The sequence below is a fragment of the Serinus canaria genome, chromosome 27 (assembly GCF_022539315.1).
Source record: "Serinus canaria isolate serCan28SL12 chromosome 27, serCan2020, whole genome shotgun sequence".
In the NCBI taxonomy this organism is placed as follows: domain Eukaryota; kingdom Metazoa; phylum Chordata; class Aves; order Passeriformes; family Fringillidae; genus Serinus; species Serinus canaria.
Window position 1 is genome coordinate 719866 of NC_066340.1, and position 25515 is coordinate 745380.

The window sequence follows — 25515 nt, forward strand, 5'->3', positions numbered from 1 at the left end:
TGTCCCCAGGTGTCCCCAAGTGTCCCCCCGCCTCCACCCCGCTACCCCCGAGTGGGGGCACCGGCACAAGCCCCCCCTGGGGACACCTCGGGGCCCCTCCGGGGGACACGGGAGCCCCTGGACAGCCCCGGAGGGCCGTGTCTTGGTGACAGAAGGTGGCATTGGAGGGGTGTCCCCTGTGGGACCCCCCCCGAGGGCCCCCCCGGCCCCGCTGCCTCCGTCAATCAGCGCTGGCCCCGCTCCCGGCGCCGGGAACATGGAGGGCCCCGAGCTGCTCCGGCTCTGGGTGCTGGCAGGCGAGTGACAGCCCTGTCACCCCCCGGGGGACACGGCCGGGCCTGGGGGGCCGAGGGGACGGGGGACGCCGAAGTGGGGGGGACACGGGGGGTGCAGGAGGGGGAGGACGGGGGGGGACGGGGCTGGGACGTGCCAGAGCTAAAAAAAGCCACCCTGTCCCTTGTGCCACGGGGTCTGGGACATGGTGGGGGGGACAATGAGTGGGACTTCGGTGTGACAGTCAGGGCCGGGGAAGGTGCTGGGGCCATCCTGCCCTTGTCCCCATGGTGTCCTTGTCCCCATCCTATCCTGTCCCCTGCTCCTGACCCCGTTCTGTCCCTGTCTCCATTCCCCCCCCAAACATTCTCCTGCTCTGCCTGGGGACACCTGGCACTGAGGGGACACCTGGCACTGAGGGGACACCTGGCAGTTCCTGCCCCTCTGAGAGTGCCAGGGGTCTGTGGGCACTGGGGAAACTGAGGCAGGGAGAGGCCACGGTCCCAGCCCTGGCTCCAGCCCCGTGTGTGGCCACAGCCGTGGCCCTGGGGGTGTCCCTGGCCACTGTCCCCGACCACCACGTCCTCCCCGAGCTCCGCGTCTCCGCCGAGACCGGAGCCATCTTTGTCCACGAGCTGGAGCGGGAGCCCTTCCTGGAGGCCTTCGGTGGCAGCGAGGATGATGATGGTGAGGGCCAGGGATGGTTAAATGGGGGGACATTGGCCAGAGGTCCTGTCCAGGATCACCCCAGCTGGGCTGTCTGTCTGTCTGTCCATCCATCCCGTTTGGGGCTCCCCCACCCCCTTGGGGTCCACCGCGAGGGGGGATGGTCACCCCCAGGGACCCTCACTTAGTGGGGTCCAGCTGGAGGGGGCACAGCTGGCAGTGCCCCGTGCCCACCCCGCCGTGTCCCCACAGCCCCGGTGACCTTCCGTGCCCACCTCTGGGGACACCCGGACCTGCCGCGGTGGCTGCGCCTGGCCCAGCGGGGCCCTGGCCAGCCCGGCTTCCTGTACGGCTGCCCACTGGCCCCAGAGCTGGGCACCCACAGCGTCCAGGTATGGGCTGGGCACCCAGGGCATCCAGGTACGGGCTGGGCACCCAGGGCATCCAGGTGTGGGCTGGGCACCCAGGGCATCCAGGTACAAGCTGGGCACCCAGGGCATCCAGGTACGGCCCCACAGCTCTCAGGATGAGCCAGCAGCATGGCTGGCCCACCCCAGGTGTCCCCTCTGTCCCCTCAGGTGCTGGCCTACAACCGCCACACCTTCGCCACCGCGTCCCAGCTCCTCCTCATCGGCGTCACCCCCGCCCCAGGTACGGCCCGGGCGCCCCAAACTGCCACCCCCAAACAGTGCAGAGTGTCCCCATGGGTGCCACTTGTCCCTGCACAGCGTGTCCCCACGGGTGCCACCCCCAAACAGCGCAGAGTGTCCCCATGGATGCCACCCGTCCCTGCACAGCGTGTCCCCACGGGTGCCACCTCCAAACAGCGCAGAGTGTCCCCATGGATGCCACCCGTCCCTGCACAGCGTGTCCCCGCGGGTGCCACCCCCAAACAGTGCGGCGTGTCCCCGTGGGTGCCACCTGTCCCTGCACAGCGTGTCCCCGCGGGTGCCACCCCCAAACAGTGTGGAGTTTCCCCGTGGGTGCCACCTGTCCCTGCACAGCGTGTCCCCGCGGGTACCATCCCCAAACAGCACAGCGTGTCCCCACGGGTGCCACCCACCCCTGCAGGGTGTGTCCCCACGGGTGCCACCCCCAAACAGCACAGCGTGTCCCCACGGGTGCCACCCGCAAACAGCGTGGCATGTCCCCACGGGTGCCACCTGTCCCTGCGTGGCCTGTCCCCGCGGGTGCCACCACCAAACAGCGCAGCATGTCCCTACGGGTGCCACCTGTCCCTTCACTCCATGTCCCCATGGGTGCCACCTGTCCCTTCACTCCGTGTCCCCGCGGGTGCCACCTGTCCCTTCACTCCGTGTCCCTACGGGTGCCACCTGTCCCTTCACTCCGTGTCCCCACGGGTGCCACCCGTCCCTTCACTCCGTGTCCCCACGGGTGCCCCCTGTCCCTGCAGGTGGGGACGCGCCGTTCCAGGCCGAGTTCCTGGTGGGGGACAGGGACGTGGAGGAGCTGCTGCCCGAGGCGGCGCGGGAGATGTTCCTGCAGGCCTCGGCCGGGCTCTGGCAGCGCGGGGACCTGCACGTGGTCAATGTCACCTCCGCCCTGGACCGCGGCGGCCGCGTCCCGCTGCCCATCGAGGGCCGCAAAGAGGGGTACGGGCTGGGCAGGGGGGTGCTGGGGATGTCCTCGGCCCCCCTGAGGGGGTTTTGGGGTCACCTCGCACCAGGGGTGGGGGTGAATGTGCGGGGTCTTCTCACCGTGGGGGGTTTGGGGTCACCTGGCCCTCAGGTGCACATCCAGGTGGGCTCCCACAGCCCCATCTGACTGTGGGGGTTTTTGGGGTCACCTGCCCCTCAGGGTGTACGTCCAGGTGGGCTCCCTGGATGTGGGGGGGTTTTGGGGTGCCCTGCCCCTCAGGTGGTATGTCAGGTTGGCTCGCACAGCCCATCTGACTGTGGGGGGTTTTTTGGGTCACCTGCCCTCCAGGGTGCACGTCCAGGTGGGCTCACTGGACATGGGGGTTTTTGGGGTGCCCTGTCTTGCAGGGTGCACGTCCAGGTGGGCTCCCTGGACATGGGGGGGTTTTGGGGTGCCCTGCCCCTCAGGGTGCACATCCAGGTGGGCTCCCTGGATGTGGGGGGTTTTGGGGTGCCTGCCCACAGGTGTATCAGTGGCTCCCTGGACTTGGGGTTTTGGGGGTGCCTGCTGCAGTGCCATCCGTGGGCTCCCTGGACATGGGGGGGTTTTGGGTGCCCTGGCCCTCAGGTGCACGTCCAGGTGGGCTCCCTGGACGTGGGGGGGTTTTGGGGTGCCCTGACCCACAGGGTGTATGTCCAGGTGGGCTCCCTGGACGTGGGGGGGTTTTGGGGTGCCTGCCCCTCAGGGTCACGTCCAGTGGGCCCTGGACGTGAGGGGTTTTGGGGTCACCTGCCCCACAGTGCCTCCGTGGGCTCCCACAGCCCCATCGACTGTGGGGGGTTTTGGGTGCCCGCCCCTCAGGTGTACTCAGGTGGGCTCCCACAGCCCCATCTGACTGTGGGGGGTTTTGGGGTCACCTGCCCCTCAGGGTGTATGTCCAGGTGGGCTCGCACAGCCCCTTCTCGCCGTGCCTGGCCTCGGCCGTGTCCCCGCAGAGCCGCGCCCGCTGTCACCGCGGCCAGCGTCCCCTCGCCTCCTGCTACGACACCTTCGCCCCCCACTTCTCCATCCGCTGGTGCAACCTCACCCTGGTGAGACCCCCGGGTCCCCCCGTGTCCCCCTGTGTCCCCCTGTGTCCCCCATGCCCCCTGTGTTCCCCTGTGTCCCCTGTGTCCCCCATGCCCCCTTAGTCCCCCTGTGTCCCCTGTGTCCCCCTGTGTCCCCCTGTGTCCCCTGTGTCCCCCAGTGTCCCCCCATGTCCCCCGTGTTCCCCATGCCCCCTGTGTCCCCCTGTGACCCCCATGTCCCCCATGTCCTCCATGTCCCCCCATGTCCCCTGTGTCCCCCGTGTTCCCCCATGTCCCCCCATGTCCCCTGTCCCCCTCTGACCCCCGTGTCCCCCGAATTCCCCCTGTGTCCCCCTGTGTCCCCTGTGTCCCCCTGTGTCCCCCTGTATCCCCCCATGCCCCCCGTGTCCCCCCGTGTCCCCCGTGTCCCCCATGCCCCCCATGTCCCCCCATGTCCCTCTGTGTCCCCTGTGACCCCCATGTCCCCCATGTCCCCCGAGTTCCCCCATGTCCCCCCATGTCCCCTGTATTCCCCGTGTCCCCCGTGTCCCCCTTGTCCCCCATGTCCCCCCACGTCCCCAGACCCTCCCAGCCCCTCCTAACCCCCCCTTCCCCACAGCTGCAGGTGGCTCCCAGCCCCACCCCGCCGGGGCCGCTCTGGGGGCCGGGGGTGCTGGAGGAGGGGGGCGGTTTTGAGCCCCCCAGCGAGGTCCCCCCCCGGGAGCTGCTCCCCGCCTTCCTGGTGACGCTGCTGGTGCCGCTGGCGGTGGCCGCGCTGCTCTGCCTGCTCCTGGGCCACCTCATGTGCTGCCGCAGGGAGGGAGTGTGAGTCGGGGGTCCCCCCACCCTGCCAGGCCAAGGGGACCGCGGCCCGGGTGTCCCTTCCCCGGCTCTCGTGACCCCGGGACAAGCCGGGGGTGGCGAGAGCCCTTCTCGCCATAATTATGGGGTTTTTCCCTTTTTCTTCCGTTTTGTAGGGAAAAACGGGACTTGCAGACGTCTGAGTGAGTCCTGCTTGAGCTGTGGGGGGGCTGGGGGCTGCATTTGGGGGGGCTGCTGTGGGGGGGCTGCTGTGGGGGGGCTGTTTTGGGGGGTTTCTTCCTACCAAGTGTGGGGACAGGGCCGGGCAGGAAAAGGGGACAGGGAGGGGGGACAATCAGCTCTTTGGGGGTGCCATGGAGCCTAAAGGTCCCCCCACCCCAAAGGGCCCCTCCAGCCCCCTCGGTGCCCCCCAAAACCCCTCTCAGACACGGGGTGGGGCTCAAAGAGCTGCTTCGCTTCTGGGACAGCCTCTGAGGGACCCCAGGCAGGGATGAGACCCCAAAGATGAGGGGCAGACCCTAGAAAGGACACACAGACTCCAATGAAGGGGTTCGGCCCTCAATTTTGGGGTGCAGACCCCAATAAAGTCATTCAGACCCCACTGAAGGGTGAGCAGAGCCCCGTGATGGGGAGCAGACCCCAAAAAGGACGCACAGAACCCAATGATGGGGTTCAGCCCTCACTTTTGGGGTGCAGACCCCAATAAAGCCATTCAGACCCCCGTGGTGGGGAGCACACCCCAAAAAGGACACACAGACCCCAATGAAGGGGTTCAGCCCTCACTTTTGGGGTGCAGACCCCAATAAAGCCATTCAGACCCCCGTGATGGGGAGCACACCCCACTAACAGGGTGCAGCCCCTCATTTTGGGGTGAAGATCCCAATTTTGGGGCGCGCACCCAAACACCAGCTGCGCTGGCCCCACTGACAGCACAGAGACCCCAAAAAGGGGGTCCTAACTGGGGGAGGGGGGCTTCTGGCAGGGCTGGCTCCATCCCGCGCTGTCCCCGCAGCATCCAGCTGGTCCATCACAGCTCCATCGTGGGCGACACGCGGGAGCTGCGGCTCATGGCCGGCAGGAGGGACGTGCCCCGGCCGCTCTCCACGCTGCCCATGTTCAACATCCGCACGGGCCAGCGCACCGACCCCATGGGCAGCGCTCGCCAAGGGGCCCGAGCCCCGCTGCTCCCACCCTGAGGGGACATCGGCCACGCGGGGACACCGCCAGCGCTGGGGACGGAGTGTCCGGGGGGGGTTTTGGGGGGCAAAACCCCGGCAGGGTTGAGGAGGAGGATGAGGAGGATGAGGGTCCGGGTGGGCTCTGCCCGAAGGATTTGGGGTGTCCTCCCTTTAGGGTGGATTTTGGTGGATAAATTAAATCTTCGGTGATGAAATGACGGTTTCTGCTTTATTCACGGGGTAGGTTTGGGGGTGCTCAGCCACGACCCCCCCATCCAAACTCGCAACCCCCCAAAAGGGCTGGGGGGTGACTCCGAGTGACCCCCCCCCGGCCCCGTGGGGGGACAGAGGACTGGGACAAAGGGGGGGACACCCTCCCAGAGCCCCGCGATGGCGCCCCCAAACCCCCGCACTCACCTGCGTGTCCGTGCCCGCCTGGATCCCACCGGAGCCCCCGAAGGTTCCTCGAGCTCTGCTCGGAGCCGGCCGGACCCCTCCCCGCCCCCGGGGGTGCCCCCCAGCCCAGCCCCGCGGAAGAAAGAGGCTCTTTGAGAGCCCCCCCGGCCGGGGCGGTGCCAGGTGGGGGAGAGGAAAACGCGGGGGCCCCGCAGAACAAGGGGAGCCATTGATGGAGCGGGACAGGGCCGGCACTGCGGGCCCCGGGGGTCCCTGCGCGCCCCCCGCCATGGGGAGGGGGCACAGATTGGGCACAGCCCCCCCCTGGGCGGTCAGCAGTGAGGGGCAGGGGTGGGGGGCTCCTAGTGGGGCACCCCCACACCGCGCCAACCCTTCACCTCTCTGCCCCAATTTTGGGGGGGGGGTCTCTTTGTGCCCACCCCCCCTCCCCAGCTCTCCCTTCCGGGGGTCGCTCTGAGCTGAGCCCCCCACCCCCAGTGTCCCCAGCCCTTCCTCCCCTCCAGCCCCCCTCCCCATCTGGGGACACAGACCCCCCCGCAGACCCCTCCTTTTGGGGGTGCCCATCCCAATTCCCAATTCCCTCCCCTTGCTTCCTCCCCCCTTCATCCCGGGATGGGGGGACTGGGACAGGAGGAGGAGGAGGAGGAGGAGGAGGAGGAGGAGGAGGAGGGAGGACGGGCAGGGAGCGGAGCACAGAACTCGCCGGGAGCAGAGCGGGATCGGCCAGGAGGAGAGCGGGATCAGGGAGGAGGAATTCCCAACATCGGACCCCCAGCCCCGAGCCCCCCCGAGAGCAGCACAGAGCAGCCCGAGGTTGGTTGGATCATTTCACATGCCTTTATTTCAGCAGTCAGAGAAAAAAAAAAAAAAAAATAATAATAATCCATTTTTTTTCGGAAAAAAAAAAAAAAAAGAAAAGAAAAGAAAAAAAAAAAAAGAAGAAAAAACCCCCAAACCACTTTAAAATTATTAATTACTTAATTAATTAATTATTATTATAATACATTATACAAAGTAGGTACAAAACCCAGGGGAAAAGCTGGAGCATCTGCCAGGAGCTGGGCCCAGCAAAGGGAGTGGGTTCGTGGCCCTCTGTGCCCGAGGAGGGATGGATGGAGGGATGGAGGGATGGATGGATGGAGGGATGGATGGATGGATGGAAAAAAGCTGCTGGAAGATGAGAGCAGAGCTGAAGTTCCACCTGCTCGACCCGGAAAATCGATTTATTCCTTTTCCCCTTGGATTTTGATGCCTCTTGCTTTGCAGGATTTGCTGGTGGGGTGTTGGAGGTGGGGGTAAGGGGGGGAATAGCACCTTTGGAAAATTCCCCAGTGGAGCTGAGCAGCAAAAAAAAACCCAAAAAACCAGGAGGGAAATAAAGCATAAAGTCGAGGGGGATTAAAACAGAGCAAGCTGAGACCTCTTTGGAGGTTGTAGCACCAGGCGGTCCCGGGGTTGGGTGTTCCGGGCCCAAAATTAAAGAGGATATTTAAAAATAATAATTAAAAAAAAAAAAAAAGAAACAAACCCAAAAAAACCAGGATAAAAATCCTGAGGGAAAGAAACCTCCAAACGGAAAATCAAAATAAGAATACGAAAGAGCGACCAAAGAGAGAAAAAAGGGGGGAACATGAGGGGAGAGGGGGGGGATAAATTAGCACCTTTGCTCTGAACCTGGCAGGAAAGTCCCGGCACGGCTGAAAAGCTCCAAAGGAAGCTAAAAAAACAAAAAGAACCCCAAAATTCAGACTCCAAAAGACGATGAAACACCCCGAGAGTGGTGAGGTAGCCATCCAGACAGGGGGGTCAGCGCAGGGCCGGAGCTGCTCCGTGGCTTGGGAGTGAATTGGTTTTGCTGCCTGAATAAAAAAATAAAAGGAACAACAAACAACGAAACAAAACGGAACAGGAAAGGAAAAAATAAAAAAAAGACTGTAAAAAACAACCAGAACAAAAAGAAAATCGAGAGAACTCAAAATCGGCATTATGCGAGTGAAAAATCAGGAGGAGAGGGGAGAGAAAGAGGGGAAACAATGGAGAAAAAGCAAATTATAGCCAGGAGTTCAACATCTTCCTCGCAGCAAAAATTAAAATTCTAATGAGATGCAAGAAGCGAGGGGTGGGCGGGGAGGGGGCCTGGGGGTCCCGGGGACCCTTTGGGGAGCTGAGCTTTGCCATCTCCAGGGCTGAGGAATGAGGGGGGGGCAAGCAAGCGAACCCACTTCCTGGTGATTTTGTTTGAAAAAGTCATTTATTTGGTTTTTTTTGATATTTTTTAAGGGGGGTTGAATGCTCGTTTTTGTTTTCTGGGAGGGTTTTTGAGGTTTTTCTCTTAGGGCAACGCAACCGGAGTTGTTTTAGAGACGCTGGATAGAAACCGACACAAATTCAAGTCCATGTGAAATTTTCTCCTTTTTTTTTTGTTTTTTTTTTTTTTGGTTGGTTTTTTTTTTTTGGCAGATTTTTTTTTGTTGTGTTTTTTTATTATTATTATTATTATTATTACTCTCTCCTGTCACGCTCGGGACATCCAGGGTTACAAGAAGCAGACGGGGCCGATGTCGATGCCGAATTCCTGGTCCGGAGCGCCGACGTCCATAGGAGCCAAATCGATGATGGGCAGGCGCGAGGTCTTCGTCGTCTTGTACTCGATGACTGTCTTGCCCCAGGCGCCCGTGTGACTCTGTGGGGACACCACAGTCACCCCCTGTCCCCAGCAGCTCCCCTCTCCCACCCATGTCCCCACCACTCACCGTGCAGCCGTCCTCGGTGACGCCGTAGGTGAAGCGGCTGTTGCCCTCGGCGCGGATCTCGATCTCGTTGGCGCCCTGCAGCAGCAGAGCCTTCTTCAGGTTGCCGCTGGCCTGGTCCATGTAAGCCACGCTGTTCTTGCAGTGGTAGGTGACGTTCTGGGAGGCCTCGGTGGCCATGAGGCGCAGGAAGGTCAGCTGGATGGCCACGTCTGCCGGGTCGGAGCCCTCGCCGCCGTACTCGAACTGCGCGAGAGGGGACGTCGGTCACCACTCTGGGCTCTCCCCGTCCCCTCCACCCCCTCACCTGGTGGTCCCCGTGCCCACCTGGAAGCCGTCGCTCATGGTCTCGCCGAACCAGACGTGTTTCTTCTCCTTGGGGTTCTTGCTGAGGTACCAGTTCTTGCGGGCGATGGACGCCTGCGTCGGGTACACGCACGTCTCGCCCGTCTCCAGGTTGCAGAAGACCTTGATGGCGTCCAGGTTGCAGCCTTGGTTGGGGTCGATCCAGTACTCGCCTGAGGGGACAGGGACAGGTCAGGAGAGGGGCAGGGAGGGACAGCCAGGGGGGTGTGGGAGAGAAGGACAGTCAGGGGGATGGGAGAGAGGAACAGTCAGGGAATGGGAGAGAGGGACAGTCAGCAGGGAACAGGGGAGGGACAGCCAGGAGGGAACAGGGGAGGGACAGCCAGAGCAGTGGGAGAGAGGAACAGCAAGCAGGGATGAAGGATGAAGGTGAGGAACAGCCCTGGGAGATGGAGAATGAAGCTGAGGAGCAGAAAGGAAGGATGGAACAGGTGATGAACAGCCAGAAGGGATGGAACAGGTGAGGAGCAGCCAGGAGGGATGGAACAGGTGAGGAAAAGAAAGGAAGGATGGAACAGGTGAGGAACAGCCAGAGGGATGGAACAGGTGAGGAGCAGCCAGGAAGGATGGAACAGGTGATGAACAGCCAGAGGGATGGAACAGGTGAGGAGCAGCCAGGAAGGATGGAACAGGTGAGGAACAGCCAGAGGGATGGAACAGGTGAGGAGCAGCCAGAAGGATGGAACAGGTGAGGAAAAGAAAGGAAGGATGGAACAGGTGAGGAACAGCCAGAGGGATGGAACAGGTGAGGAGCAGCCAGGAAGGATGGAACAGGTGAGGAACAGCCAGAGGGATGGAACAGGTGAGGAGCAGCCAGGGGAATGGAGGTAAGGAGAATCCAAGAGGGAACCGGTGAGGAACAGCCAGGAGGGATGAAGGATGAGGAACAGCCCCAGGGGATGGAGAATGGAGCCGAGGATGGAGGGATGGGTGAGGGACGGGGACTGGGAGATGAAGGATGGGAGAGGTTGAGGATGAAGGGTGGAAGGATGAAGGTGAGGAGCAGTCGTGGGAGATGAGGAGGGAGGTGAGGAAGGCAAAGGAGGGAGCTGGGGGCGGAGCGTGGAGCAGGAAAAGAGGAAGAAGAAGGGGAGCAAAACCAGAAAAGGCCAGAGCAGGGAGGATGGAGGGGAGGGCAGACAGGAGAGACCGGATAGAAGAAGGACAGAGCTGAGGAGCTGCAGAGGGGACAGAGATGAGGTGACAGCCCCGAGGGGCCGGCGGGGACCGGGAGGACACCGACCGCTCTTCCAGTCGCCGTGGCACATCTTCAGGTCGCGGCAGGTGCGGGCGGGGTTCTTGCGGGTGCCCTCGGGGCTGCGGATGTTCTCGATCTGCTGGCTCAGGCTCTTGAGGGTGGTGTCCACCTCCAGGTCGCGGTCGCGCATCACGTTGGCGTCATCGGCCCGGTAGTAGCGGCCGCCGTCGTGCGCCTTCTCCTGGGGCGGCTGGGGCAGGAAGCTGAAGTCGAAGCCACCGCTGGGAGGACCGGGAGGACCGGGGGGCCCGGGGGGGCCGGGGGGACCCTGCGGGAGGAGAGGAGGAGGATGGTGACGGAGGAGCGGGCGCTGAAGGCGGGCGGCTCCGGGAGGGTTGGGTCGGGACGTACGACTGGACCGACGTCGCCGGTGCGGCCGCGGGGGCCGGGGGGGCCGATGGGGCCGGGCAGCCCGTTCAGACCGTCCTTGCCAGCAGCGCCAGCGGAGCCAGGAGGACCCTGCGGGATGGGAGAGAAGCGTGAGAGCGGCCGTGTGGCCCCTGCAGAGCCTCCAGCAGGGTACCAAGACCCTGCAGGAATCCCTCTGGCCGTGGGGGCCCCCACCCCCCCTGCGGTGCCACGGCCGTGGCCGGATGTCACAGCTCATCCCGGGACTCACTCGGGGACCGGCGGGACCAGAAGCACCAGAAGGACCTTGTTCACCAGGAGAGCCCTGTGACAGAAGAAGAGGTGACATCAGAGGTGACATCGGCAGCTCGCGCTGCCTCCAGGACGTGTGGCAGAGCCACTGTCACCCCGTGGGACTTACGGGAGGACCAGGTGGGCCCTGGAGACCGGAGAAGCCTCTGTGACCCTTCATGCCTCTGTCACCCTGTTCACCGGTTTCACCTTTGTCACCACGGGGACCTTGGGGACCCTGCAGGAGGAAGAGGAGGAGGAGGAGGAAGATGAGTTGAGCGGGGTCCTGGCCAGTCACTGTCCCCAAACCTGTGGGGACACAGAGGCACCGAAGTGGACAGAGCAGAGCATCACTTACAGCAGGACCACGAGCACCAGCAGGACCAGGGGGGCCAGCGGGACCTTGGGGACCCTGGGACAAGAGAGAAGGAGACAGGTTAGAGCATCCTGCACCTCTTGCTGCTGGCTTGAGGCGGAACCACCCAGAGACGCTCAGGGAACCCCGAGGGGGTGGTGGCACCTCTGACATCACCCTTTGCAGGGTGGTGGCACCTCTGGCTTCCTGGGGAAGCTGCGTGCAGCAGCAGGAGCTGAGCCCAGAGCCAGGCCCCAGGGTCCTTTCTGGGTGTCCCCAGGCTGGGGGGGGGGGGGGGGTGTGAGGGGGCTCTGGGCAGAGCATCACTTACGGTCTCACCGCGATCTCCGTTCTTGCCAGCAGGACCGATGGGGCCGGGGGCACCGGGGGCACCGGGAGCACCAGGGGGGCCGGCGGGGCCGGTCTCACCGCGATCACCCTGCGAGGAGGAGGAAGAGGAGGAAGAGGAGGAAGAGGAGAGGTCAGTGTGGGCCAGCACAAACCCATCACCCCTCCCGCCCCCCATCAGAGCCCACTCACCTTGGGACCAGCAGCACCGTCACGGCCGGGGGCACCTTCAGCACCGGGAGCGCCCTACGGGGAGCAGAGACCCTCGTTAGGGGTGGGGGGCTCACGGAGTCGGGGGGTCTCACATCCCCCCACGGGCAGTGCCCACTCAGCACGGGGGTCCCCAGCCCCGATGGTGGCCACAGGCGCTCACCTCACGTCCGGCTTCTCCGGGGGGTCCGGCCAGGCCGGGGGGGCCCATGGGGCCGGGGGGGCCGCGCTCGCCGGGGGAGCCGGAGGGACCTTGTTTGCCGGGTTCACCCTGCGGGGGGACACCACGGTGGTCACACACCCACCGTCAGACAGCCACCCCTGGGGAGGGGGTGACAGAGCCTGCGGTTCCCGGGAGCCCCCCGGTACTCACGGAGGGGCCGGGCAGCCCAGGGAAGCCTCGCTCGCCTCTCTGGCCGGGCAGACCGACCACACCGCGCTGGCCGGCGATACCTTGGGGTCCGGGCGTGCCGGGAGCGCCCTGCGGGGACAAACGGCACCTCAGCGGGGACAGCCCCGGCTGTCACCTCACCGTGGAGGGGACAGCGAGAGGCTGTGAGGAACAGAGGGGTCCGGGCAGGGGGTGACTCACGATGGGTCCGTCAGCGCCGGGGGCTCCCTTCTCGCCGGGGGGGCCGGGAGGGCCGGCGGGTCCCGGCTCTCCGGGGCGGCCAGCGGGGCCGGTCTCACCGCGGGGTCCTTTGCCACCTTCCTTCCCGGCGGGGCCGGGCGGGCCGGGCAGGCCGATGTTGCCCTGCGTGGGGAGGAGACGATGCAGTCAGGCCGGGACCCCCCCTCGCTGCCAGCTGAAGGGCGGCCAGGGGTGTCCCGGTGCCAAGTGGGACAGGGCGGCCACGTGCAGCACCTGGACGGTGCCCAGCACCATCCCGTGTCCCCAGTGCCTCCCGTCCTGTGTCCCCAGCACCATCCCGTGTCCCCAGCACCATCCCGTGTCCCCAGTGCCTCCTATCCCGTGTCCCCAGCTCCAGCCCCCCCATCTCCCCCCCAGGGGTACTCACAGAGGGGCCGGGGGGTCCAACTCTTCCAGCAGCACCAGGGAAACCAGTAGCACCCTGGAAGGGAGGAGAGCTGCAGTCAGTGGGGCTGGATCCGAAGCTCCAGGGGACTCCCCTGGCTGGGAGTCACCGCAGGGAACCCCGGGGCTGGTGGTCAGAGGGAAAGACCCCACCTGGGGGGCTGATTTGGGGGGTGTAAAGGCAACCCCCCCCTTTTCCCTCTGCTCTATCCCCTGCTGGGATGAAGCCACCCCACTCCATCCTCAGATGGTTTTGGGGGCGCAGGGCCGGAGGTGCCCCATGGGCACCACAACCACTGGGTTGTTCCCACCCGGGGGCGCCCCCAGACTCCCCCAAGCGCCCCCTCCCCACAAAACCGGTACTTACAGGGGGTCCAGCGCTGCCGCGAGCACCTTTGGGACCGGGAGCACCAACAGCACCCTGGGAGGGAGGAAGAGGAGGAAGAGGAGGAGGAGAGGGGTGAGCTGAGCTGTAGGGCTGCAGCCCGGGCGGGGAGGGGGCTGAGTGGGGGCACTCACAGCAGGTCCAGGAGCACCAGTGGGGCCAGCAGGGCCGGGGGGACCGGCGTCACCCTTGGCTCCAGCATCCCCAGTTTCACCTTTAGCACCAGGCTGGCCGTCAGCACCCTGCGGGAGGGACACGGGGCCAGCGTGAGCCCGGGGGGCTCAGAGCCACCCTGGGGGCAGGAACGGACCCCTGGGCAGGAGGGGGGTGGCCTGTCACACTTACGGGGGGGCCAGCAAATCCAGCAGGACCGGGAGGGCCGGGCTCGCCGCGGTCACCCTGGAGGAGATGGGAGGGAACGGCGTGAGACGAGCAGGGACGGCCACCACGGCCACCGAGGTGTGGCCACACATGGCAGGGCCATCACCAGGGTGGGGGACACTTACGGGAGCACCACGGGCACCAGTGGGACCAGCAGGGCCGGGGGGGCCGGCTTCACCCTGGAAAAGGGCAGGAAAACAGAGAAAAGGGATCAGGGCTCTGGCGAGGAGGTGGCAGTGGCTGCCTGGACACGTCTGTCCCTGCGGGATGTCCCCACCTTGTCACCAGGAGCACCAGCAGGGCCGGGGGGGCCGATGGGACCCGTCAGGCCTCGGAGACCGTCCTTGCCAGGAGCGCCATCAGCACCTTTGGGACCAGGGTCACCCTGAGGGAGGGACACAAGGGGGGGTTACAGGGACAGGTCCTTGGGGGGTTCACCCCTCTCTGCACTGAGACATCCCCGGTTCTTCATCCGCCCTGGGACAGGCTGGAATTATCCTCATCCTCCTCCTCACAAGAGCTGGGCACTCAGTGAGGGATTGTCCCCAAGGGATGGGGACAGAGGTGGCACAGAGCATCCCGTGCCCAGGACGCTGCTGCCCACCAGCCAGCTCAGGGCACACCCAGCCCCAAGGGGAAGGTGAGGGGGCACAGGGATGGTGGGGGACAGGTCACCAACGGGGACAGCGGGGTTCTGGGGACACGAGGGGTTTGGGGACACGTACTCTGTCACCCTTGGCGCCTGGCAGGCCGGCAGCACCACGCTCTCCGGGCATACCCTGCAGACCTGGGGGGCCCTGGTTCCCGGGGGCTCCAGGAGCACCAGCATCGCCCTGCAGGGAGGGAGAGCAGCCATGAGTGAGCTCCAAAAATCCATCCCGGCCTCGACCCAGCCTCGGGGGGTGAGGCCAAGCCCAGCCACCCTCCCAGCTGTGCCCCACGAGCTGGGCACAGTCCCATGCCCAGCCTGGCACCTACCTTAGCACCATCGTTACCGGGAGCACCGTTAGCACCGCGAGGACCTTGGGGACCGGGGGGACCTTGGACACCGCGCTCTCCAGGGAATCCTCTCTCACCCTGGAGGGGGGGGAGGGCAGGCCCGAGCCCGTCAGGGGCTGTGGAGCACCTTGGGGTGCCCCCAGGGTTGGGGGGAGATGGGGGGGTTCAGCTTACCCTGGCACCGGCGGGACCGGGGGCTCCGGCGTCTCCGGGGACACCCTGAGCAGGAGGGACAGGGTGACAAGTCAGAAGGGAATGGGTGGCACCAGGGGTGGGCAGAGGGGACCCCGGGGTGCCCCAGGAGTCCCTCATTCCCTGGGCAGGGCTGGGGGTCCCACTGTCCCCATGGAGCACCTGGGGGTGCCCTGGGGGGACCCCAGCAGCAGCAGCAGCCCTGGTGTGACAGGGACAGGGGCGATGGGGAGGGGACAAGAGTGTCCCCAGTGCCCACACTCACCTGCTCACCAGGCTTGCCAGCCTCACCAGGGGGGCCAGCAGGGCCGGGCAGACCCTGGGGAGGAAGAAGAGGAGCCATGAGCCACCACGGAGGGGACAAAGGCAATGTCACCCACGCTCTGGGCGCTTTGTCCCCCTGCCGGGGAGGGGACACCCCTCACCTGGAAGCCAGGAGCACCAGCGGGACCTTGTTCACCTCTTTCTCCAGCGGGACCCTGGGGGACACAGGACAGGCATGGAGGGGGGCAGGTGGCTCCCGAGGCCCGTGCCCGGTGGCCGGGCGTGGCCGGGCGTGGCCGTGGACGGGGGGGATACTCACGGTGGGGCCGGGGGGACCTTGGGCACCGGTTTCACCATCTTTGCCAGCAGCGCCCTGGGGAGGAGGGAGAGGAGGGCGCTCAGAGCGGCCCCAGCAGGGCTCTGTGCCCCAGCCCAAGCTGGGCGGGGGCCTGGACACGGCCGCGGGATCCTTCGAAGGCCGGGAGACACCGCGGCCAGCTGCCCGCGGCCACGTCACCGCCGCTGTCCGCGCTCCAGCACCGCCGGTAGCCACCGGGACGGGATCCCAAACACCGGGACGGGATCCCAAACACCTCATCCCACTGCGGCCTCGGGCCGGGAGCCTTCCCTGGCTGCCTCGGCCCCCTCACCCCCCCTCAGCCCTCATTCACACCCCATTCCCACACCGTTCCGCCCCATTCACATCCCACAACCCCAATTCCACCACATTCCCACCCATCGAGCTGGTCCGTGCCCGGCAGATCCTCCCTGCCACCCACCCTGGGGTGACACTCCCTGTCACCCTCCCTGCCACCCTCTCATGGGGTAACACTCTCTGTCACTCTCCCTACCACCCCATCATGGGGTGAGGCTCTCTGTCACCCTCCCTGCCACCCCATGCTGGGGTAACAAACTCTGTCACCCTCCCTGCCACCCTACACTGCTCCCTGTCACCCTCTCTGCTACCCCATCATGGGGTGATGTTTTCTGTCACCCTCTCTGCCACCCCATGCTGGGGTGATGTTCTCTGTCACCCTCCCTGCCACCCCATGCTGGGGTGACACTCTCTGTCACCCTCCCTGCCACCCCACACCACGGTCACCCTCTCTGTCACTTCTCACCCTCCCTTGTCAACCCCCGGGCTCTCTGTGCCCCACCCCACACTCACCACGGCGCCGGGGGGACCGGGAGCTCCTCTCTCACCGGGTTTGCCGGGTTCGCCCTAAAACCAGAGCGGGATGAGCCCGTGGCGACACCGGGGACGGGGGACAGGTCCTGGGCGTGTCCCCCAGGGAACAGGGTGGCCCCAGGGGGGGTGGCACTCACCGCAGCACCTTTGGGACCGGGGAATCCCATCACGCCAGCCTGGCCTCGGGCTCCGGGGGGACCGGGGGGGCCGGGCCGCCCGTCTTGACCAGCGGGACCCTGTCGGGGGTAACCAGCGCCACCTTAGCCGGGCCCGTGGCGAGCCGGGGGAGGAGGGGACATCAGCGGGGACAACTTACAGGTGGGCCGGTCTTGCCGTCAGGACCGGGGCTCCCGGGGCTTCCAGTCAGACCCTGCGGGGCAGCGGGAGGGGGGTGAGGAGCTCAGCACTTCCAGGGGATGCTCCAGACAACGGGAGCGTCCTGGAGAGCGGCTCCTCCTCCGGCACGGAGAGCGGGACAGCCCCGCGGCCGCGCCGGTGTGGCTCCGTGTCCCCGTGTCACCGCGCCACCGCGCCCGCTCACCTTGGCACCGGGGAGTCCGGGTTCCCCGGGGCGTCCAGCTTCACCAGGAGATCCTTTGGGGCCAACAGGGCCGGGGGAGCCGCGCTCGCCGGGGGGACCCTGGGAAAATGGGACGGGGGTGACCCTGGGAAGGGACAGCACCGGGGACCGGCACAGAGCCGTGTCCCCGCCGGTGCCAGCGACTCGGAGCCGCTGTGGCCACTGCGCGGGCACAGGTGACAGCTGCCAGAGTCCCCAGGGCCCTGCTGACGCCACTTTGTCCCGCAGACAAAGGCACCTACCTTGGGACCGGCGATGCCATCGGCGCCAGGGAAACCGCGGCTGCCAGGAGCACCCTGAGGGGGACGCGGCAGGGTCAGTTTGGGGACATGGAGGGGACCTCGGGGGACCAGGGGAGGCGGGACATGGCCACCAGTGGGAGCGGCGTGAAGGGGCTGGAGATGTCACCACGGGGTCGCCAAACACGCACAGGGTTCAGCCGCTGGACACGGGGGGGATGGGAGGAGGGTGGGGAGGGTGACAAGGGACATGGCGGGGTGGGGACAGGGACGCTGCTACTCACACGTTCGCCAGCGGGGCCGGGCAGCCCAGCGGGGCCGGGCTCACCACGGGCTCCTCTCTTGCCTTCTTCTCCAGCGGGGCCGGGGGGGCCTTGGACACCAGCGGGACCCTGGGGAAGGACGCGGAGGGATGAAGACCCCCGGGAGGGGCCGGAGCCAGCAGGGGCCGCGCCCCCAGGGACACATCAGGAGGTCACTCACGGGTTCGCCTTTGGCACCGGTGTCACCCTTGTTGCCTGGAGCACCGGGCTCACCCTGGAGGGGAGAGAAGAGAGCAAAGGTTTAACGGCGGGTTGAGGAGCAGAGGGACCCCCGAGCCACGCCCGATGAGCGCTCGGAAGGGACAGAGGAGCAGCATCTGCCACCCCCTGCACCACCCCGGCCTGGCAGGGACTACGGGGACACCTCGGGAGGCACCTCCAGGTGGGGCTGCAGCAGCAACCCGGGGCCGAGGAAGGGATCCCGGCCCTGGAAGAGGCGGCTGGAGGAACCCGGGGATACTCACGGTGTTACCCTTGGGGCCGGGGGCGCCGCTGGGACCCTGGGGTCCGGAGGGACCGCGGGCACCGGGGAAGCCGGGAGCGCCAGCGATTCCAGGAGCGCCCTGCAAGAGGCACAGGAGGCCGTGAGGAAGCAGCACCGGGGCTCTTCCTGCCCCACCCGGGGGGGACGCGAGGGACACTCACGGTGGCGCCCTTGGCACCGGGTTGGCCGTCAGCACCGGGGTTGCCCTGCGGAGAGAAGGAGGAAGAGGAGGGTCACGGCGGGGTTGGCGGGACGCGAGGCCGAAGGACGGGGAGCCCTCGGATGTCACTTACAGCAGGACCGGCAGCGCCAGCAGGGCCGGGGGGACCGGGCTCACCGCGAGCACCTTGGGGACCTTCGCTGCCACGAGCTCCCTGAGGACCGGTCTCACCCTGGGGAGGAAGAGGAGGAGGAGGAAGAGCCGTGAGCACCAGGGCTGCCCTGACCCCCGCAGGGCTGGTTCCACCCGCAGCTCCTTCCCGTGATGGCACAGCCGGGACAGGTGCCCACAGATGTCCCCACGGGTGCCACTGTCCCAGGCAGTGCCAGCCTGGGCACTCTGGGACCCCTCCCCTGCCCAGCGCTCCCCCAGCCCACGCTCCCCGTGCCCCCCAGCCCCTCCCAGCCCCCCCAGACCGGGCAGGCCCTACCTTAGCACCGGCGGCACCGGGGAAGCCGGGGGGACCAGCGGGACCAGTTGGACCCTAAACGGGAGAGAGGACTCGGGTCGGGGGGGGATCCGAGCCCACACCCGGGCAGCAGAGCCCCCCTAGCTCCCTGCCAGGGGTCCCCATGGGGGCAGCAGGGTGGGATCCCCCTCCCGAGGAGGGTCCGGGGGTACTCACGGGGGGACCGGCAGCGCCGGGAGCGCCATCATTGCCACGAGCACCCTGTGGGAGAGGGGACAACGTCAGTGACAGCCACGGGTGGCACAGGTGACCTCCAGGCCCCCGTGCACAGGCAGGGGTCTCAGCCCTGCCCATCCCAAATACTCACAGCGGGGCCAGATGGGCCGGGACGGCCTCTCTCGCCGGGAAGACCACGAGGACCCTGGGGAGGGGACAGGACAAGTTCAGGACACGTTTTTGTCACCTGCATGGACACTTCCTCCTTTCTGAGCCTCCTCCCATGCCTGTGCTCCCACTGCTGCCCACAGTGACATTCCCAAGGGGTTCAACCCCTCCCTCCCCATTCCCTGGTGGATCCCTGAGGAGGAGCTGGGTCCCCACTGGGTGTCACCCCCCATCCTTGTCCCCTCTTGCCCAGAACCCCCCCACACCCCCCTGGGAGCAGCACTCACCATCTGCCCGGGAGCTCCGTTCTCTCCAGGGCTGCCGGGCTCTCCCTAGGGAGGAAGGACACCATGAGGGACCTGCTCTGCAGGGAGAGGGGACAGGGTGACATTGCCAGGACAGCGGTGACACTGTCACCACTCCTCACCTTGGGGCCAGCAGGTCCAGGCTCACCCTTGGCACCATCCAGACCACTGAAACCCTAGGGGGGGGCAGGAGAGAGAAGGGGAGGGGGGTCAGGAGGGGACCCTGGCTGAGGTCAGGGGTCCCTGGTCCCCTGAGTGTCACCAGCACGGGGCGGGGGGACTCACTCTGTGTCCCTTCATGCCTGGCAGGCCGGCGGTTCCGGGGAGACCTCGAGCACCCTGGGGGAAACAGGAGGTGGTGATGGAGGCACTGGGGGGGCTGTCCCCACACCAGAGTGCCCTGTCCCCAAGGAGGGGACAGCTGGGGGTGTCCCTGTGTGTCTCACCTGGGGGCCGGGGGGACCCCGCTCTCCGGGGCGGCCAGGCTTGCCAGCTTCACCCTGAGGACAAGGACACGGCCTTGGTGGCATGTCCCCAAGCCAGGCAGCTCCTGCTCACCTGGTGGGGGGGGGGGGGGGGGCTGGCAGGGCCACCAGGCCCCAAAGTGGGGGGAACCCCAAGGACAGGCCACTTACGTCATCTCCGTTCTTGCCAGGGGGGCCAGCGGGACCTCGGGGGCCCATGGGACCCTAGGAGAGAGGGAGGGCAGGGGTGAGGTGACAGCTGCCCCCTGTCACCCTGCCACCCACCCCGGGCAGTGCCAGGCTCTGCCAGCCCCACTGCCGTGGATCCCAGAGCAGGGACAGTGTGGCCACAGCCAGGGCTGGCAGTGCCCCTGTGCCCAGGGGACATGGGCAGGTGACAGCACTCACAGAAGCACCAGGCTCTCCAGGTTCACCAGGGGGACCTTGGAAACCTTGAGGACCCTGTGGAGAAAAAATAAAGGGTAAAAAAAATGGGTCAGAAAGTGAGAAGTTTGGGCCTGGATCCCCCAGTGGCAGTGGGGGTGTCCCCCCGGCATGGTGGCACCAGGACTTTGTCCCCACGTGCTTCTGTAGCTGTCAGGAAGGGTGTGACACCCTCTGACCTGTCCCCCCACCACCCAGAGGGGCCCTGAGGGCTGTTTGTCCCCAAACCCAAAAGGACAGGAAGAGGTGACACTCACGGGAGCACCGGGAGGGCCGGGGAGACCACGGGGACCAGCTGGGCCCTGGGGAGAAGAGAAAGTGTCACCAGTGGGTGCCTTGTCACCCTGTCTCTGTCCCCATCACCACCCCACTGCTGCAGCCCTGTTGCCACCCCACCACCCTCCCCCTGTTGTCCTCACCTCCTCCCTATCCCTGTCCCAAAGCCACCCCCTCCCTGTCCCCAATGCCACCCCAACCCACTCCATTCCTTGTCCCCAACACCGACCATTGCCTGTCACCATTGCCACCCCATCCCACTCCATTCCTTGTCCCCAACACCGACCATTGCCTGTCACCATTGCCACCCCATCCCTTCCCCTATTGCCTGTCCCCATTGTCCCTATTTCCTGTCCCCATTGTCCCTATTGCTTGTCCCCATTGCCACCCCAACACCATGTCCCCATCTCTGTTCTCACCTGCACCCATTCCTTGTCCCCATTGCCACCCCATCCCTGTCCCCATCACCAACCCGTCCCTGACTATGTCCCTGTCCCAGTCCCCACACATTCCCTGTCTCTGTTGTCACCCCATCCCTGTCCCCATCACCAACCTGTCCCTGACTGTGTCCCTGTCCCCGTCACCAACCTGTCCCTGACTATGTCCCTGTCCCCATCACCAGCTTGTCCCTAACTGTGTCCCTGTCCCCATCACCACCAACCTGTCCCTAACTGTGTCCCTGTCCCCATCACCAACCTGTCCCTGTCCCCACACATTCCCTGTCCCCATTGCCACCCCATCCCTGTCCCCATCACCAACCTGTCCCTGACTGTGTCCCTGTCCCTGTCCCCACACATTCCCTGTCTCTGTTGTCACCCCATCCCTGTCCCCATCACCAACCTGTCCCTGACTGTGTCCCTGTCCCTGTCCCCACACATTCCCTGTCCCCACTGTCACCCCATCCCTGTCCCCATCCCTGCCATGTCCTGGTGCTCAGTGACGTCACCGGCACAGGGACCACTCCTGTCCTGTCCCCTCGCCCAGCTCCCCCTGGTGTCCCCTGATGTCCCCGATGTCCCCGGTGTCCCCGGGCTCACCATGGGCCCGGGCACGGCCATGCCTCCGGCCTTCTCGTCGTAGCCGTAGGACATCTGGGGAGCGAAGTTCTGCGGGGAGGGAGAGAGGGGGTGAGCGGGGCAGGGACCCCCGGATGGGGGGGGGGCTGTGTCACCAGGGACCCCCCCCACACTCACTCCGCCGAGGCCTGGGGGGCCGGGGGGGCCGGGGGGTCCCGGGAGTCCGGGCTGGCCGGGGATTCCATCTCTGCCGGGGGGGCCGGGCAGTCCCTGCGGAGAGAAGAGAGGGGTGAGCCCTTGGGGTGAGCCCCGGAGGGGTTGGGGTGAGGGCTGTGAGATTAGGGTGAGCCTCGGAGGGGTTGGGGTAAGCGCTGTGGAGAGATTGGGGTGACCCCTCTGTGGGATTGGGGTGACCCCAGTAGTATGGGGGTGAGCCCCGGAGGGATTGGGGTGAGCCCCAGAGGGATTGGGGTGAGCCCAGGAGGGGCTGGGGTGAGCCCTGTGGGGTGGGGGTGAGCCCTAGGGGGAAATTGGGGTGAGCCCCGGAGGGATGGGGGAGAACCCCAGGGGGGGATTGGGGTGAGCCCCGGAGGGATTGGGGTGAGCGCTGTGGGATTGGGGTGAGCCCAATGAGATGGGGTGAGCCCTGTGGGGTGGGGGTGAGCCCTAGGGGGAGATTGGGGTGAGCCCAGAGGGATTGGGGGGAAACCCCAGGGGGGGATTGGGTTGAGGTCCAGTGGGATTGGGGTGAGCCCTGTGGGATTGGGGTGAGCCCAGAGGGATGGGGGTGACCTCCATGGGATAGGGGTGACCCCAGTGGGATTGGGATGAGCCTCAGGGGGAGATTGGGGTGACCCCTCTGTGGGATTAGGGGTGAGCCCTGTGGGAGGGGGTGACCCCCAACAGGATTGGGGTGACCCCTCTGTGGGATTGGGGTGACCCCCAACAGGATTGGGGTGACCTCAGTGGGACTGGGGTGAGTCCAGTGGGATTGGGGTGAGCCCCAGTGGGATTGGGGTCCCTGCAGAGCAGGGGGTTCCGTGGGGGGGTCTCACCCACCCTGTCTCCTTTGGGGCCGGTGTCTCCTTTAGGACCCTGTGGGGCAGAGACAGAACAGGTTAGAAAAAGGGGGGGGCTCCACATATGGGGGTGGGATCGTGCTGAAATTTTGGGGGGGCTGCGTTTTTGGGGGGCCCTTACCTCTACTCCAGCATTTTCTGGGTAGGCAGGGGAGGCTGTGGGAGGAAAAAGGGGGTTCAGAGCAGCTCAGCATCACCCACCCCACACCCAGACACCCGCGGGGGGGGGGGGGGGAGGGGGCTGGACCCCGCTGTGGGGATGTCGCGATACCATCGGTGTCGGGACAGATGGGGCAGCACTCTCCGAAGGGGATCTCGGCGTTGGGGCAGTCGGAGGTGTCCTCGCAGATCACCTCGTCGCACAGGATGTTGCCGCTGTCGCAGACGCAGATCTGGCACGGTTCTGGTTTCCACACGTCCTTGTCGTTGTACGTGAGCCCATCCTGGATGCAGCTCCCGGTTTGGACTGGGACGGGGGGCGGGCGGCAGCGTCAGGAGGGGCGGCCCGGAGCTCCCCTCCCTCTCCCCTCACCCCCTCCCCTCTCCCGCAGCGCTTCTCCCTTCATCTGGTTCTCATCAGCGCGGCGCGGTGACACAGGAAAAGCTCCACAATAAACTCTTCCCACATTCGGCTGGAATTTAAACAAAAAATCCCCGCAGCCGCTCGCTCGGGCCGGCCGGGGCCAAGGCAAACACCCCCCGAGTTGAAGGGGGGGGTCCCCGGTACCCGCGAGTTTGGGGGGGACGGGACGGGCGGGCCCCGAAGTTTGGGGTGAAATTGGATCCAGGCGGCTGCGGGATGGGGCTGGATCGGACCAGATGGGATCGGGAACGGGAGGCCAGAGAGCGGAGGCGGGCGGGGGCTGCGGGGTGAGGGAGGGGAGGGAAGGGCGAGCGGCCAGGCCCGGGGGTGGCCCCACGGTGGGGAAGGGTCTTGGCGTGGGGAGGGGATGCGCCAACTCACGGAACAACCCCCCCGATAAAAAAAATATATATAAAAATGTAAAGAATAAAAAAGGGGTTAAAAAAGGCAAAGGAAAGAAAAAAAGGGAAAAAACGTAAAAAAAAAAAAAAAAGGCGAATGGAAAATGCAAAATTCTTCTGGGGGGAAAAAAAAAAGGCGAAATGGGAAAGGCAAAATGCAGAATGGGAAATGCAGGACGGGGAAGGGGAGTGGGAAATGGAGAAGGGGAGATGCGGGTGGGCATTGTCAGTGCAAAATGCATAATAATAATATTAATAATAAAATAATAATAACAACAAATGCGTTTAAAAAAGCACCCAAAAAAATCCCCAAAAAAGGACAAAAATGGGCAAAAGGCGATGGGCGCCGGGCCGGGGGTCCCCCCGTGTCCCCCTCGCGCAGGTGGCAGCGGGGCACGGGGGTCGTGGCGTGGCATGGGGGGGTGACCCCAGCCGTGCCCCCGGCCCGCGCCGCTGGCAGCCCCTGCTCCCCCGGCTGCCGAAACATTTTGCTTATGAATCATCCGAGACTTTTCTAATTCTTTCCTGATGGCTTTCGCAGATCCCGGGGCTGGGCCCCCCCCTCTCCCTCCTCTCCCCCCTCTTGTCTCTCCCGCGCTCTTTCCCCCCTTTCCTTTCCCTTCCCGGCCTCCTCCTCCTCCCCTTCGTCCCGGCTCCCTCCTTCCCCGCCGGCTCCTCTCCACCCTTCCTTCCCTCCCCGCTCTTGGCAGGGCGCCCCGACTCCTCACCCCCAGATCCCCCTAAACCCCTTTCCCCCCAACCCCAAATCCCCTCAGTCCTCTTCTCTTTTTTTCGCAATTTCCCCCTCATTTCCCTACTTCGCTCCTAATTCCCCTCGCCCACCCCGAATTCCTCCTCGCCCATCCCGGGGCAGCCGGACCGGACGTCGCCGGTGCCGCCGGTGCCCGGTGCCAGCCCAGAGCCGCGTCCCGTGGGGTGAGGGCATCACCCAGCGCCCACTACTCACTGTCTTCCTCTCCTTGCCCGCGGGCGAGTAGGACAGTCGCTGCTATCAACAGCAGCGACCGAGAATCCACAAAGCTGAACATGTCTAAATATTAGACATGTAGACTCTTTGGGGTCTCTTTTGTTCTTAGCTTGGGGTCATACGGGGCCGATGCAACCCTGGAGCTCCAAATCCAGACCCCAGCAGAAACTTCCTACTGCCCTTTGCCCACTTCTCCGCCGGCCCTTTTATACGATGTGCCGCCGCGGGGAGGTGGGACCCGGCTCGAGCAGCGGATTTTGGACGGCCCCCTCGGCCAATCAGAGGCACCCAGCGAGTCGGGGGGCACCCCCTGACCCCCCCATCCCTCCCCGGGCCGTGTGGCCGTGCACACGCAAACACGGGCGGGCACACGCACACACGGCCGGGCACACGGCGGTGGGGCCGGCCCGCCTGGGATTGGGGTTAGGGGGGGTTTGGGGTGCGGGATTTTGTGATTTTGGGGGGTTTCTGCACGCTCGGAGGTGTCTGAGGGGCTGACGGGGTGGGGACAGGCGATGTGGCACGTGGCGCTTTGGGGACCCCGGTGCCACGCGACGCCGGGAGCTGCACCAGGGCCCTGCCATCCCCCCCAGAGCTGGGGCACCCCAAAACCCACCCAGGGCCCTGCCACCTCCCCAACAGCCACCTCAGAGCTGGGACACCCCAAAACCCACCCAGGGCTCCCATCGGGGACTCCCCCAGCAGGACCAAACCCTGGCACGGTGCAAGGCCAAGGCCACCAGTCCCCAGAGCATCCCTTGGACGGTCCCCAAGAGCATCCCCCGAGGGACCCCAACCCCGGAGCCCCTCCAAGAAGCACAGACACCCCAAACCCCTCCCCCAAACCCACTGACTTGGTGTTTTTAGCCCTTTCTTTCCCTCTTTTCCCTTCCTTCCCCTCGCTCCTCTCGCTCCCCCCCTGGCAC

The 25515-nt window shown here is 65.5% G+C and overlaps 2 protein-coding genes across 2 annotated transcripts; one reads left to right on the top strand and one right to left on the bottom strand.

The window, feature by feature from the left end:
* Positions 1 to 604: 604 nt before the first annotated feature.
* Positions 605 to 5814, top strand: SGCA (sarcoglycan alpha). Its single transcript, XM_050985850.1, has 9 exons — positions 605 to 960; positions 1192 to 1331; positions 1518 to 1590; positions 2354 to 2552; positions 2758 to 2770; positions 3480 to 3629; positions 4225 to 4430; positions 4583 to 4609; positions 5410 to 5814. Exons 4-9 carry the CDS (start codon positions 2434 to 2436, stop codon positions 5621 to 5623), a joined length of 729 nt encoding a protein of 242 aa, XP_050841807.1. The 5' UTR covers positions 605 to 960; positions 1192 to 1331; positions 1518 to 1590; positions 2354 to 2433; the 3' UTR covers positions 5624 to 5814.
* A 2440-nt stretch (positions 5815 to 8254) lies between these two features.
* Positions 8255 to 24794, bottom strand: COL1A1 (collagen type I alpha 1 chain). The gene is made up of 51 exons (XM_050985609.1): positions 24569 to 24794; positions 22889 to 23083; positions 22739 to 22773; positions 22598 to 22633; positions 21716 to 21808; positions 21560 to 21628; positions 20504 to 20548; positions 20211 to 20264; positions 19974 to 20027; positions 19785 to 19838; positions 19624 to 19677; positions 19461 to 19514; positions 19321 to 19365; positions 19017 to 19070; positions 18866 to 18910; positions 18671 to 18724; positions 18314 to 18412; positions 18182 to 18226; positions 18001 to 18099; positions 17697 to 17750; positions 17498 to 17605; positions 17217 to 17270; positions 16936 to 17034; positions 16711 to 16764; positions 16532 to 16630; positions 16374 to 16427; positions 15525 to 15578; positions 15367 to 15420; positions 15207 to 15260; positions 14924 to 14968; positions 14729 to 14827; positions 14476 to 14583; positions 14028 to 14135; positions 13876 to 13929; positions 13715 to 13768; positions 13504 to 13611; positions 13352 to 13405; positions 12968 to 13021; positions 12541 to 12702; positions 12322 to 12429; positions 12112 to 12219; positions 11931 to 11984; positions 11722 to 11829; positions 11394 to 11447; positions 11166 to 11273; positions 11016 to 11069; positions 10748 to 10855; positions 10382 to 10664; positions 9100 to 9290; positions 8776 to 9018; positions 8255 to 8705 (listed from the first exon to the last, which is right to left on the bottom strand). Exons 1-51 carry the CDS (start codon positions 24648 to 24650, stop codon positions 8559 to 8561), a joined length of 4362 nt encoding a protein of 1453 aa, XP_050841566.1. The 5' UTR covers positions 24651 to 24794; the 3' UTR covers positions 8255 to 8558.
* Between the last annotated feature and the right edge of the window lie 721 nt (positions 24795 to 25515).

Excerpts from the sequence above, each read along its gene's own strand:
- SGCA (XM_050985850.1), top strand. The coding sequence starts at position 2,434 with ATGTTCCTGCAGGCCTCGGCCGGGCTCTGGCAGCGCGGGGACCTGCAC. Across the intron at positions 4,431-4,582 it reads TGCTGCCGCAGGGAGGGAGT|GGAAAAACGGGACTTGCAGA; the intron begins GTGAGTCGGGGG and ends TCCGTTTTGTAG. Across the intron at positions 4,610-5,409 it reads CGGGACTTGCAGACGTCTGA|GGCTGGCTCCATCCCGCGCT; the intron begins GTGAGTCCTGCT and ends GGCTTCTGGCAG.
- COL1A1 (XM_050985609.1), bottom strand. The coding sequence starts at position 24,650 with ATGTTCAGCTTTGTGGATTCTCGGTCGCTGCTGTTGATAGCAGCGACT. Across the intron at positions 14,969-15,206 it reads CTGGCAAGCCTGGTGAGCAG|GGTGTCCCCGGAGACGCCGG; the intron begins GTGAGTGTGGGC and ends CCTCCTGCTCAG. Across the intron at positions 12,703-12,967 it reads TTGGACCCCCCGGCCCCTCT|GGCAACATCGGCCTGCCCGG; the intron begins GTGAGTACCCCT and ends CTCCCCACGCAG.